Source organism: Dipodomys spectabilis, unplaced genomic scaffold (assembly GCF_019054845.1).
Source record: "Dipodomys spectabilis isolate Male_0828 unplaced genomic scaffold, ASM1905484v1 ptg000783l, whole genome shotgun sequence".
Lineage (NCBI taxonomy): Eukaryota > Metazoa > Chordata > Mammalia > Rodentia > Heteromyidae > Dipodomys > Dipodomys spectabilis.
In genome coordinates, this window is record NW_024871460.1 from 7,817,556 (window position 1) to 7,831,434 (window position 13,879).

At 37.4% G+C, this 13,879-nt stretch overlaps 1 protein-coding gene across 2 annotated transcripts; it reads right to left on the minus strand.

Annotated features, from left to right (window-relative positions):
- Positions 1-1,548: 1,548 nt before the first annotated feature.
- Med30 (mediator complex subunit 30) lies at positions 1,549-13,408 on the minus strand. Of its 2 annotated transcripts, none has more exons than XM_042673147.1 (4): positions 13,077-13,407; positions 8,115-8,273; positions 6,422-6,526; positions 1,549-1,935 (listed from the first exon to the last, which is right to left on the minus strand). In XM_042673147.1, the coding sequence occupies exons 1-4, from the start codon at positions 13,251-13,253 to the stop codon at positions 1,840-1,842; spliced, it is 537 nt and encodes a 178-aa protein (XP_042529081.1). In that variant the 5' UTR covers positions 13,254-13,407; the 3' UTR covers positions 1,549-1,839. The 2 variants fall into 2 exon arrangements, with proteins under 2 accessions (XP_042529081.1, XP_042529082.1); XM_042673148.1 differs by lacking the exon at positions 1,549-1,935 and adding an exon at positions 5,912-6,145 and having other exon boundaries at positions 13,077-13,408.
- Between the last annotated feature and the right edge of the window lie 471 nt (positions 13,409-13,879).

Below are 13,879 nucleotides of genomic sequence, written 5' to 3' on the forward strand. Positions count from 1 at the left end.
TATATTTGCCTTATTTGATTCTAGAATTTCAGTATTTGTTGCCACAGACATGTGCATTAGTGAAACAACACTTTTACAATACTAAAAAACCTTAGGGCAAAACTTTTTTTCTGTTATCAGTAGCAAAAAATTAAATTCATAGGAATAACCACAATAATGCACTAAATTTATAATGGTAACCACAATGCCAAGATGTTGATAGAAAAACCTGTAAAACTGCAAGTCTTACTAAACAGTGGTTTAATCAGGTCTGTATAGTGGCATGGAAAGTTACAACATTCTCATCACAGTATCATACATCTTTACTTCTGCCCTAATTTTCAAGATGTCCCCTGTGGGTAAAGTCCCCATCCTACTGATTTGACAATTGTACACATGGAGTCTGAAGATGTCTGTACTTTTTGGCTTGTCTTCTTGTACTTTGCCAGCTGTTATAGGTACCTGCAAAGCTTAGAATGCAATGTTGCCTTTTTTTTTTTTAAACTAAAGGCTGGTGTTGTACTACTTGAGCCACAGTCCCTGCTTTTTTGGTGGTTAATTGGCAATAGAACTCTCATGGATCCTCAAATATCTGTCTCCTGAATAGCTAGGATTACAGGAATGAGTCATTGGTACCTGGCAATTTTGCCTATTTTGTATTAGACAGCATTTGTGCATGCTGTAAAACTGAAAAGGTTGGAAAGGGTATTACAATGAAAAGCTAACAAGTACCCTTTTAACTCTGATCTTTAACCACCCTATTTAACACCTCAGAGGAAATCAGCTAAGAAACTTGATCCACATATAACACAGAAGACAAATAGTATCTTAACAGGGTAAATTCACACCAGCTTGCTTAGTAGAGACTTTGGAATCAGGATGGGAAAGTATAGCTCCCATAAGCAGATCTATAGAGGATTCACTGTAACCTGGAAAACCACTTGTCATAAAAAACAACCTAATTTAATACTCTTTTGCCTTTCCAAAACACATGATTAGGTTGCATCTGGAAAATAAGATGACTGCTCCTTGACCTAAAGAAGGTAGCACATCAATGTAATTTTATCAATGTAATTTTAATTTGTGCTGTCCTCAAACTACATTTTTCTGCTTTTATAGGCATCATTTCAATGATGATCAATACCTTGAACATGGTTCATTCTCAGCAATACATTTCTCTTTTAACTGATTTGAGTATAAAACTGAATTTAAAAAATTGAGCCAAGGTAGTTAACATGTATATTTAATTTTAATTAATTTGTATCACAGATCGATGTTGACGCATTTTTGTGTGTATGTGTGAGCACCAGTTCTGGGGCTTGAACTCAGGTATCAAGTTCTTGTTTGGCTTTTTCCCTCATTTGAGCTACACCTCCAGTTCCAGATCTTTGCTGAAGATGAGTCTCTCAGATTTGTCTGCTGGACTGGCTTTAAGTTGCAATCCTCAAATAACTGAATAGCTTCTTGAATAGCTAGGATTATAGGCATGAACCATGGATATTTTAATCTAAAAATAGTTACATTAAAAATTTTTTCTAAAAGGGTAATTGAACTGGACAATTTAAAAAATTATTTACAAAACTTTGCTTTATTCAATTAATGAAATTAACCAAAACACAAACTCTATCAAATTTTATTACAATGATCTTTTGTAGAATCAACAAATTTTTAAAAAGTTGGATACTTTAATGTAAAACTACAATGTAAAAATAGAAACTTCAGTTCAAGCAATTAAAGTAAGAGCAATTAAATAGTCCTTTCTAAGGGAGAGAAAAACAATAGCAACTTAGTGGGGCAAAAAACAAAACAAACAAAACCCAGTGATATAGCATGTGCAGAACTGGGAATTTAAATACCAGTCTAGTTTCTCATTGCCAACATGGCATTTATATCCCAGATGAGATTTCGTAATTGATCCATAATTTGCTTCAGCTGTTGATTCTTCTGCTTGAGTTTCTGTGGAAACAAAAGAATTTAGCAAAAATGTTACATGAAACATAGACCAGGAAGTTCGACGAGTAAAGTGTAGTAAGCCATGACTCTAATGACCCAGAGTGCAATTGGGGAAAATAATCCTGTAATGCCGACTGTCTCTACCCTTTTCACTTCCTAAATACTCTGTGACTGGAACCCTGAATTTTAATTCAGCCCAGGACTGTGGCTCGGTGTTATCAATTCTTTCTACTCTTCCACTTTCACTGGAAGTAAATTGTACATTTAATTACAAAAAATGTGGATCTTCCAGGCATGGTGGTACACACTGTTAGTAGCTTGCTCTTGAGCCAGATTCACTGGGTGTTCAGGTATTTGCCCTTCCCTAATATAAATGGATGACAGTGGCCAAATTATTGAAGCTTCCATCAGAAAAATGCAAAGTAATCAAACCTATTTCCTAAGAGTTTTTAGGAGGATTATTATGATTCACAAAGTGTTAAAAGAGCCTGGCATTGTAAGTAACCATTCTGTCAATGTTAATAGTATATGCAGAATGTAAACTGTCGATAAAAAAAGTACAATAAAAATACAGTGTCTCATGCAATTAGTCTTTGAGAAATGGGACAGATGTCACTACTCATAGCATGAAGCAACCATAGCAACCTATTTCTAATTCTCAAAACAGAAATCAAAATGGTCCTGTGCCCAATGCAATAACCTTCACAAGGAAGATTGCTACATGCCTGGAATGCTCATGGCTGTGACTCTGCACCTATATTTCTAGATCTACTAGACTAGGGCTCATAAACTCCTCTAAGCTTCCTTCCTTCAAGTCCTATGAAAATAGATGACACAGATAAAAATAGAGCACTTCTGCATGGAGTGTTTACTAGTTATTACTGGAAATCATTATTCAGTAATGGTTTTGGAAAAATATTTGGAGCAATAATATTTAATTATATTCTTTTAAAGATAGAAATATATATGAATCCCATTACATTTTTTTTCCTTCTTCTTAATATAATTAATTCCTAAAAAATAATGTAAAAGTACCAAAAATAGGTCACTTTAAAGATCAAATTAAAATATAGGCAAACAAAAAAATTAAAATACACCAAACTATAAGGTACTTGGATAGCTTCTCTCAAAGATGCCACTAGGTTTTAAATTAAAAAATTAGCACACAAGTAAAACATCTAGAGTCAAAACACGTTTTGAGACTATCAACAGTGAAGCTGACAGTTATGCTTATTAGTGGTTAAATTGTAAATAAATTTTCATGACATGATATAAGATTTAATATATACAATCTTGCCACTGATTGATTCTAAGGGAGGTTGACAGCTGCTATTTTCAAAATCTATCAGCTGTGCATAATTTGTTACATTAACAGGTGAATATAGAAACAGGAGAATACTTACAAATATGTTTATGCTAAGTCAGACCAGGTAATCTAATATTCATACAAAGGCTGTGACACTTAATCAAACATGTCTTAACTTCTAAATGCAAGGACTCGATTATATGTCACCTGTAAACACTACCATGACATCTTTTAATTTCATTTTACTTTAACAAAATCACTCTAGGCAAAATAAAATTCACTCTTGTGGTTCTAAAGCATATGGTTTTAAACAGGATTTTAGGATTGCAGGAAACATGAGAAAGTGAAAAGTATTTAAAAAAAGCCAAAATCTGTACAATTTCAAGAATAAATTATAGTTAACATCTGAAAATACCCAATTGAGGATAAGGGACATAAGTCTACTTATTTTGCTTATTTAAGAGAAAAAAATATTCATTAGAATATTCTGAACATTTTCATTAAATACAAAATACATATTTTTAGTATAACACAGATCCATATAGCACCTTATTTAATATAATCAAATGCCAATGTATTAAAAAAAACAAGGTGTGTTATTTTTGTTTTTTGTAAAAGTTCATCAAAAGCATGACATGGGAGACTGGGTCTGGTGATACATGCTTGTAATTCCAGATACTTGGGAGATGGAAACTAGGAGGACTGTGGTTCAAGGCTTGTCCAGGAAAAAAGCTAGCAAGATTCTATTTCAACCAATAAGCTAGGTGTGGTGATATGTAACTATAATCCTAGCTATGCAGGAGACTGGCCCCTGCATAGCCTCCTGCATAGCTAGGATTATAGTTGCACACCACCACACCTAGCCTATATATATATATATATATATATATATATTATATATTATATATAATATGTATTATATATATGACCTTCTCCAGAAAAGTCTAGAGCAAAAAGGGCCAGATTCTTCCTAAGTTCCAATCCTACTGATGCCAAGAACCCCTCAAAACATAGACAAACAAAAACCACATGACACGGAAACATACTTCTTTAGTCATAAGTAAAGAATATTTCACCTAAATTCCCTTTAAAAGAAATAATTCCCATAAACATAGAGTTTCGTTTTTTTTTAATCCTGCATTTAAAACAACTCGACTGATTCTTTTCTCTTTGTAATAACCATCAGTTCAATCATATGATAATAAACATTTTCTCCAAAGTTCAAAGCACCTTACACCTGGCTTAATATGAGTATGAGAAAACAAAATCTGAAATACTGACTCATTACATTAATATATACATATATATATACTTTCAGAATATGATTTGGTATACTGAAAAAACAAATGTTTGAGAAAAATACTGTGGTCAGAATACACATGTTTCTTTTTCCCCAGTCCAACAAAATGACAGGAGTGGAATAAAATAGCTGTAAACTTGGAAATGTGATCAGAAAGAAGATGATAGCAGATGTGAGCGGTGGGAAGATCTTAAGATGCAGAAAGGGAGTGTTCCATCACCTCCGGGGAGGTGAATGTAACTAAGGGGATGGCAGGGCAATAGTACTGAGAACAGGGCTGATCCACCATGAAGAACTGTGACTTTACACGTATACTGTCAACAGCAGCATGAAAGACTTCTTCATAAACAAACATCTCCTCTCTCTAGGTTCCCAAACGTCTCTTCTTCTTTCAAGATCTAAGTTAAATTTCTTCATTACTTTCTTTATCTAAATTTAGCAATTTGCTACCATGACTTTTCTTATACTTTGGTTTCTATCATATCTGCAAGAGATACTCTTAACCTGTATAACTTTTACAAAAAGTTCCCATGTTTTAGAAAAATCACTTTCTTTCTTCTTAGTTTTCTTTCAGATTTCCAGTACTTTGGCTTGTTTCATTTTCAACTCTACAATGCATTTAACAGAGAGGCTGTTTTTCTGGCTATTATTATTTCTTCTCTGTCTGCTACAAGCTGAACTACTGTTCCTATATCATCTTTCATATTAGGGCTTTATTTTCCAAAGACTACTTTTTGTTCCTATTTACATAGAATTTTCTATGCTAGACAGGCACTCTGACATTTGAGCTATGCCTCCAGCCCCAAATTCTGTTATTTCTTCATACTTTCAAGAGTTTTTTAGATTTGGGTTCTTCTGCATTAAATCTGCAAAGTAAACAAGAATGGTACTTTTATAATATTTATTGTTTTCCTAAGGATTTACATATTATCTTAATTATCCAAAACTTTTATGTATTTTAATATGGTAGTAATAGATATCATTGATATGATTCCTATGTAGTTAGTATTTCTTGTTACAAAGTGAACAGAATCTTACCATTATAGACTCTAGTGGTTATTCTAATGAATTCTTCCCAGCATTCTAATAGGCTGATGAAAATTATTCTAACTCCTGTGTCCCAACACTGTGTCTTTTCTTACTGTACTTGTTTTAACTTCTCGAGTAATATTAAACATAGTGTGTGAAACATTTTGTTTTATGCCTGCTTTCTTATTTCCAGTGGTGGGGCTTGAAATGGGGCCTGGGCACTATCCCTGAGTTCCTTTTGCTCATTGTTAGTGCTCTACCACTTTATGCCACAGCTCCACTTTCAGTTTTCTGGTGGTTAATTGAAGGTAAAAGTCTCATGCACTTTCCTGTCCTGGCTGGGTTTGATCTGGGATCCTCAGATCTCAGCTTCCAGAGTAGTTAAGATTACAGGTGTGAGCCACCAGCACTCAGCTTATGCTGGGTATTTCTGTCAGCTTTCTTTCAGGGACTGGAGTAGGGTAAGGTTTTCATGACTCTTGCAATTTCTTATTCATGCAATGAGGCGTTCACATTTTCTGTTTGTAAACTTTTATCATTTGCTGCTCCAAATATGGTGTGAGCCAGAAAGGTGAGATCTGAAAGAAAAGTAAATGGGCTGTGACTGAGTGCTTGTGGAGGTGTCCTAAGAGCTACAAGAGCTGCATCAGGTGAATTTTGCAGTCTCTCTCTTCTGACTACTCAGACGACATTTCTGCTTACCTTTAAGCTCTTGGCCATATTCTAACTAGGTTAAGTTTGCCACAAAAACAACTTCATGTGTGATTCTATAACTTAAATTATATTTCTGAGATACATTTGAGTCCAGATCAATTTTCATCAAGAATAATAAACAGACTAAACAGAAAACTCACTTTATTTACTTCAGCAATTTCTCGTCTCTCTTCACTAGCAAAACGGGGTGGGCCTGCCCGATCGTCATTCTTTGAGCCATCTTCTTCCACATATGGAATAAGTTGCTGGGAGTGAAGTAAAATATATGCTCTAAATAGTCCAATTAGACTGGTACAGACAAGACATCAGACTAGGATCACTTTTTATACTTTTGTTTAAAAGTAAATTTGAACTCAGGTGATAGCGGAAATAATAGCTTTAGAAGTTCATCATTTCAGTGCATTCTAGATATTACTCTTCAGGTTTCTTCTGTAAAATAGTACTTGTAACACTAGTTGTCAAATATTAAATAATGCTTTAATTAATCATTTAATCAGTAAGTTTTGAATTTCTAGACATAAAGGATGAGATACTAAAAATACAATATCAAAAAGAAGATTACTGCCCCAATGAACGATAGTCTGTTGGTGTTTTCATCCCTCCTTTTCCTTGACTCGTCCCCAGCCCCAGACAAAGTCAGTCCCAGTTCTGATCTCACAGCTTTGACCATTTCTTTCCAGGATGTGTAGGAGCTTATTCTTTCCCATGTCACTTCTCACATGTTGACTACTCAAAAAGAAGTACTGATCACATAAAATTACTGTTTGTAGTAGCTAAGAGGGCATCTCAGTTTCTCAACTATCTTTGGTGGTGGAACGATACAGTTTGTTAATAAGAAAAGGCCATTTACAGAAACATCATATATACCAGGCTAATCTAACCTGACCTGAGAGAATGCATTTTTGAAATACAGTGATTCCCACTATTTACTTTAAAAAAATCTACTGAAGTATTGATGAAAAATAATATTATCTATAAAACACTTTCATAAAAACCATTTTAACATTATTTTATGATACCATTAAAACTCCTACTTACAATAAAGTACAGATATAATTAAAAGCAGATGCTGACAGCAATGGTAAAATTTCCCACAGACAATAACAATTTTTTTTAAAAAATCACTCAATTCCCCCCATACACAAAAAAATTACTATAATCCTGGGAATCAATTTCTATGAGAAATTATTGTTATTTATTCTTATGCCAATCCCAGAGCTTGAACTCAGGACCTGGGCTTCTTTAGCACAAGGCTAGCAGACTTTCCTACCCAGGCTAGCTTCAAACTGTGATCCTCAGATTTTAGCCTCCCAACTAGCTAGGATTACACGTGTGAGTCACTAGCACCCAGCTGTCTGAGAAATTATTAATATGAAAATAATCCATAGGGCTGGGAAGATGGCTCAGTGGTAGAATGCTTGCCTTGCACGCATGAGGCCCTGGGTTCAATTCCTCAGCACCACATAAGCAGAAAAAAAAAAAAGCCGGAAGTGGCGCTATGGCTCAAGTGGTAGAGCGCTAGCCTTGAGTTGAAGAGCTGAGGGACAGTGCCCTGGCCCAGAGTTCAGGCCCCATGACCGGACCCAAGAAAAAAAAAATAATCCACATACATCACATCTCCATCTTCTCTGTTCAAAACTAAATGTACACATGTGTGGAAATGTCACAATGAAACCCCACCTTGCATAGCTAACGTATACTAAAAAAAAAGTAATACCAATAAAATTCAAAATTAGGCAAATACTGCTAAAAGAGAAGAAAGAGAAAAATAAAGCAACTGTCTGGACAATATTTCACCTCTCCTTGTGTATTCCCTCTCTCATGGAAACTCACCTCTACTGGAATGGGGTCCATTCCTCCACAGTTTTCATTACACTTGTCATAGACCAACCTCAGCTTCCTGAACAGAATAGAGAGCTGGCGAAGGTGATCCTGGAGCTTTGTTAACCGGTCCTGATACGTTCCAGTATGGTAAGTGACACCATTTGGCAGCTTAGCGGGAAAACAAAATAATTTCAAAATATTACAATGCAAATCAAGATTTTTAGAAATAGATTCTGTATTCTCTATATAAATCTAAGCAACAGAAACAATTTTCAACACCATATAAAATCAACTGTTTCTCATAAGCAAATGCAATTAAAAATTTAAAATCAAACAGATAATTCACTATGTATATGTACCCACAATATGTGAAAACTTTAATAGTAATACATGTACATTTTTTAACAAGTTGGCATACATGTTTCATTGCCATGAGTCTTAGAAAAAAAAGTTTCTGATAAGCCTTCCAAACAGTTAAATATTTTTCTTTTCCTTTTAATGTTTAAAATGTAACTTTAAGAAGAATGTATAATTTCAATATTTTTACTGTTACATAAAGGAGACAAACTAGTAAGCTCAACCAGGAAGGTAAAAAATACTTTTTTCTCTAAAAAAGAACTTTTCAGGAGAAAAGGAACTATGCTGTTGTTGCAAAGAATATTTTCAGAATACCTAACTGTAATCATTAAGATGCCCAGAGTATCATTTCAGAGGAAGAGAGGTAGGATATAGAACACACACACACAACACACAACACACACACACACACACACACACACACACACACACACACACACACACACACACACACACACACGCCCAGAGTATCATTTCAGAGGAACAGAGGTAGGATATAGAACACACACACACACAAACACACACACACACACCAAAACAGTTAAATCATCGTATTTACAAATGGCATGAGAAAATACTACTAAAAATAAGAGAATCCACAAGAGGGTACAAAATTAAGAGAAAGAGCACAATAGCCTCACCTTCATCTATTAAAACAAAAAGAAAATAGAAAAGGCTTTACTTACAATTGCAATGAAAAGATACACTAACTAGAAATAAACTTTAAAAACCTCAAGGTTAAAATGAAAACCCCAAATACCTTTTAGGGAAATAAAAAAGGCTAATTTATGGTTTTTGTAAGACTCAAGATCAGGGTGTCAGGTCTTTTGGGGTTGGATGAACCTAATAAAAATGCTAACAGATTTCTCTTTGAACTAAAACCGATTCTAAAATACATGTGGAAAAGTAAACAAGAAAGAGTACCCAGGACTTCTGAATTCTAAAACAAGTATAAACACATTACAGAGCCTCAAAAACTAAGAAAGTGTGGCAATAATACAGAAATAAGAGACTGCTATGGAGAATAAACAAAAATATTCATTGGTAGAGCTACAACTGAAGCACTGGAGGAAGAAATGAATTATTCAATCAACCTTTTAGGCTAGGTGTGGGGGTGCACAGCTGTACTCACAGCATGAGGATCCCTTCTGTTCTAGACACGTTAGATTACAAAGTTGAGACTGTCTTAGAAAAACAAAGCAAGCAAACAAAAAACCCCATAAAGGACAAAACCAAAAACATGTTGGAAAAATAAGGTTAAAGCTATTTCATACTTTGTAATAGGACAGATTCTGTCAGTTGTGAGGTTTGAACTCAGGACCTGAGCACTGTCCCTGAGCTTTATGGTTCAAGGTTTGTTCTCTACCACTTTAAGACACAGTTCCACTTCTGGTTTTCTGGTGGCTAACTGGAGATAAGAGTCTCACAGACTTTCCTGTCCAGGCTTGCTTTGAACCAGGAGTCCCAGGAGTCTCAGATCTCAGCCACCTACCTTGCTAGGATTATAGGCATGACCTACTGGTGCCTTGCATAAAACATTTTAAATGTAAAAACTGAAACAAAATATCACAAAATTCTCCCTCATTTTAGAGGAGGAAGATCTTTCTAATCCTTAAATATTAGTAAATCAACTACTTTAAGTGCTGGGTACCAGGATATTACATTCCTTATAATCCTACTTACTCAGGAGGCTGAGATCTAAGAGTGGAGGTTTGAGCCAACCTGAGTGGACAAATCTGTGAGTCCTATCTCCAGTTAACCAGCAAAAAGTCAGAAATGGAGGCTTGAGTGGTAGAATACCAGCCTTGAGTGAAAAGTTGAGTCAGAGTTCGAGGTGGTGAGGGTTGGGTTTTTAAAAAGAGGTAGACGAGTAAGAACAGCACCACGCATGTGGTATTCAGGTAAGGGGTAGGTTTATTCAGCGTTCAGGCTGGCACCAGGTAATCTTGGTCCTCCACGCGGTGGGGAAAGGCCTGGGAAAGAGAGAGCTGGGAAAGAGAGAGAAAGAGAGGGAGCTGGGGAAAAGAGCTAAGAGAGAGCTAGAAAAGAGAGAAAATAGCTAGAAAAGAGAAGAGCTAGAGAACTAGAAAAGAGCAGAGAGAGAGCTAGAAAAGAGAACGTCTGGGCCTGGGCTAGGCCTTATCTAGGGTATGGGCGGAGAAAGGTGTGTCCATATCAAATTCAGATGTGACCTCAGCGGATGCAGATGTGACCTCTTCCAGGTGTGCCAGTTGCCTAGGTAACGCAGGTAACTGGGTGGAGACTTTGCTGTGAGGAGGGTGGAGTCTGCTCACCATCCAGGGGTGGGCCTTACAGTGAGAAAGCATGGCAAAATCTCCAAGAGTTGCCAAAAAAAAAAAAAGAATAACAGAAAAACGGAATTAGCTAGGCTTGGTAGTATATACACCTGCTGTAATCCCAGCACTAGGGAAGCTGAAAAAGGAAATCCATGAGTTTAAGGCTAGCGTGGGATATACCATGAGACAGGATCACACACATACCACAAAAGAGACTGGAGGAAAAAAAAAAAACACACCAAAAAACTTGTAAGTTGTATCACAGAAAGCAAGTTTCTCTAATCTGTAAATATCTGTAAATATATAAAGGAATACATCCTATAAATTAGGTAAGGAAGGTAAAATGGCCAAATGAGGCAGGAGAGGCAAATAATATCAACCAGCAATTAGCAAGAAACAAATGAGTCATAAATACGTGAAGAAAGGCTCAGACTCAAAGTAGAAGAAATGTAAAGTAGCTATTTTATCTAGCAAGTTAACAAAAATCCAATAGAGTAATACTCTGTGATAGTTAGAGCATAAGAGCATAAACAAGTACAAATTCCATGGAGGAGCATGCATCAAAATTTATCTAACAACATTAAGCATGTAGCTATTTTGAAGTATTTAAGCTACTGGAGCACTTGTACATTGGTATAGTAAATTATTTGCTGTGGCATAATTGTGAGGAATTAAAAGCAGCATAAATGCTCTTGCCAGAGAAGTGATTAAATAAAATTATAGTATTTCAGTATTTTCATGCAGTGGAATATTATACATTTTAAAAAGGGAAAGGGAGTTATTTTTCTGAATAAGTTAAAAATATCAAAATATCATAGAAAATGGATTGTGTAAAAAGTATATACACACATACATACATGTATCACATTTGCTTAACGATAAAAAGAATACCTGGAAGGACATCCCTAACTAGAAATAAGATTTATCAACAACCATTGCCTCTGGAGAGGAATTCAGTACCTTCAATGGTGTATCAATCCATGCAGAGTACTTCAGTGATATAAGGTATCACTGCCTACACCTGTCATGACTCAATGCATCTACATAGGAGATTAACGATAGTAATAATAATAGTCGTAACAATAAAATGCACAACTTAATCCAATCTTTTTTAGTTATGAATCTGTTTATTCACTCCTCCCCTCCTCATTAAGATTATAAACCAAGACTTTAAAATTACCAAACTTCTAGAAGAAAATCTTTTCACTTTGGGTTAGGTATGACATTTTTAGATATCAAAAGTATGATCTGTAAAAGAACAAATCTATATGTGGTATTTCATCAAAACTGAAAGTTCAGTTTCTAAATGATAACGTGAGAGATGGCCACAGAAAAGCAAGAATATATACAATGGCAAGTATGACAGAGAATGTGGAGAAACTAGAACCATCTAGGATTACTAATGGAAATACAAACACTTCGGATAAATTATCTTAAAATGTTAAGCAGACATAACATACAACCCAGCAATTGCATTCCCAAATTGTTTATCCAAAAGAAATTAAAACACATTGTAAACAATCATTCACAGCATTACTGATAATGACCACAAAGTGGAAACAGCCCAAATGTCTACCTAACAGACAAACAGATGTAAAAGTTACGATATACTCATAACAATGAAATACTACTCAGTAATAAAAGAAAACTAACGATCTATTGTCACAGACTGAAAAAAAATCTAGACAAATAAAATAAGACTACTTACTGTGTGGTTCCTCTCACCCAAAATTCTAGAAAATGCAAATTAATTCATGATGTCAGAAAACAGGACTAGCGGTGTACTGGGTGGAAGGCAAAGATTTCACAGGGACAAGAGAAAGCATCCGAGAGGGATGGATTTATTTACGGTTGTGACTGCTGTGACGTTTCACAACTGTATTAGTTTAGCATAGTATATTGTATCTTAGGTGTGAGAGAAAACAGGGAAGACTTATTTTTGTAGAAAGTGGTTAGCAGACCTGAAGACTTTGGGCCGATCCTGTGGAGCTACTTTGCTGGAAAAGTAAGGTTTCTCGAGGGAAGAGGAGGTACATCCAACCTGTCCCCTGCGAGGTACGAAGTTCCTCGCTCCAATCTAGAAGAACGTGGCTTGAATCTTTCAGAAATCCACTCTGGAAAGCATCAACCCCAGACTTGCGGGGGAGCAGACGCAGCCCTGGGGGACACGCGCGTGGAAGTGGGGGCGACCCCGGCTGAAGGCTTCCCAGGCGGTCCCACTGACGACCGCGGGCTCCAGCCCTAGCCCCCCAGACGGCACGCCCCGGCCCCGGCCAGCCCCTCTCCCCGCCCAGACTCCTCCCGCTGCCCCTCCGACCTGCATGTTCCTCAGCAGCTGGAAGATCTCCATGGTGCGGTACACGATGTCCTGGACCGTCTCCTGCCCGATGCGACACAGCGACGCCGTGTTGACCTCCCGGGCGGCCTGCTGAGCCTGAGGCCCGGCGAAGGGCCCCGGCGCCATGCCGGACGCCGCCAACGGAGGGGTGGACATGGCGCGTCCGCGGCCCCAAGACCCCCCCCCGGTGCGGAACGGCAGGGATCGGGGGGGGGGGGGGAGTCCCCAGAAACTAGGCCGCGACGGGCCTCTGCCTGGAAAGGATCTCGAGACACGCGGGCTGCGGATTTCAAAACAGTGAGAGCGACTTCCGTCCTCCGTGACGTGACGCGTCGTCTATACGTCATGGGCACCGCCCACCTGGAGGACCTGGGAACCCTGGCGAACTCGAGCGGGATTGGATAGCACGCCTCAGCAAAGCCAAATTGACGGGTTAAATAGCCAATCATCACTAACGCTCCAGGCAGCGGTGGCCGCACGTGTGGTGGGCGGGGCGGGGCTTTCCCAGAGTGGGTGTTTTGAAATCTCAGCCCGGAGACGGTAGAATTTCCTCCGGACAGTTGAACTCCAGTGTTGGCTTTGGTGCTGAGCATCCTTTCATAACTATGCAGTGAGGTTTGTACTATTATTTTACAGCTAGAAGGGATGCACTGCAAGCGAGTAGTACAGACGAACTGCAATTGAAACAGCAATATTTAAACCTGTGCTTGCAAGAAACCAACTCTCAGATTACATTTGGTCCCTGCTCTTCTGGGTTCCCTCCCTCGCTTAAACTGCTCAAC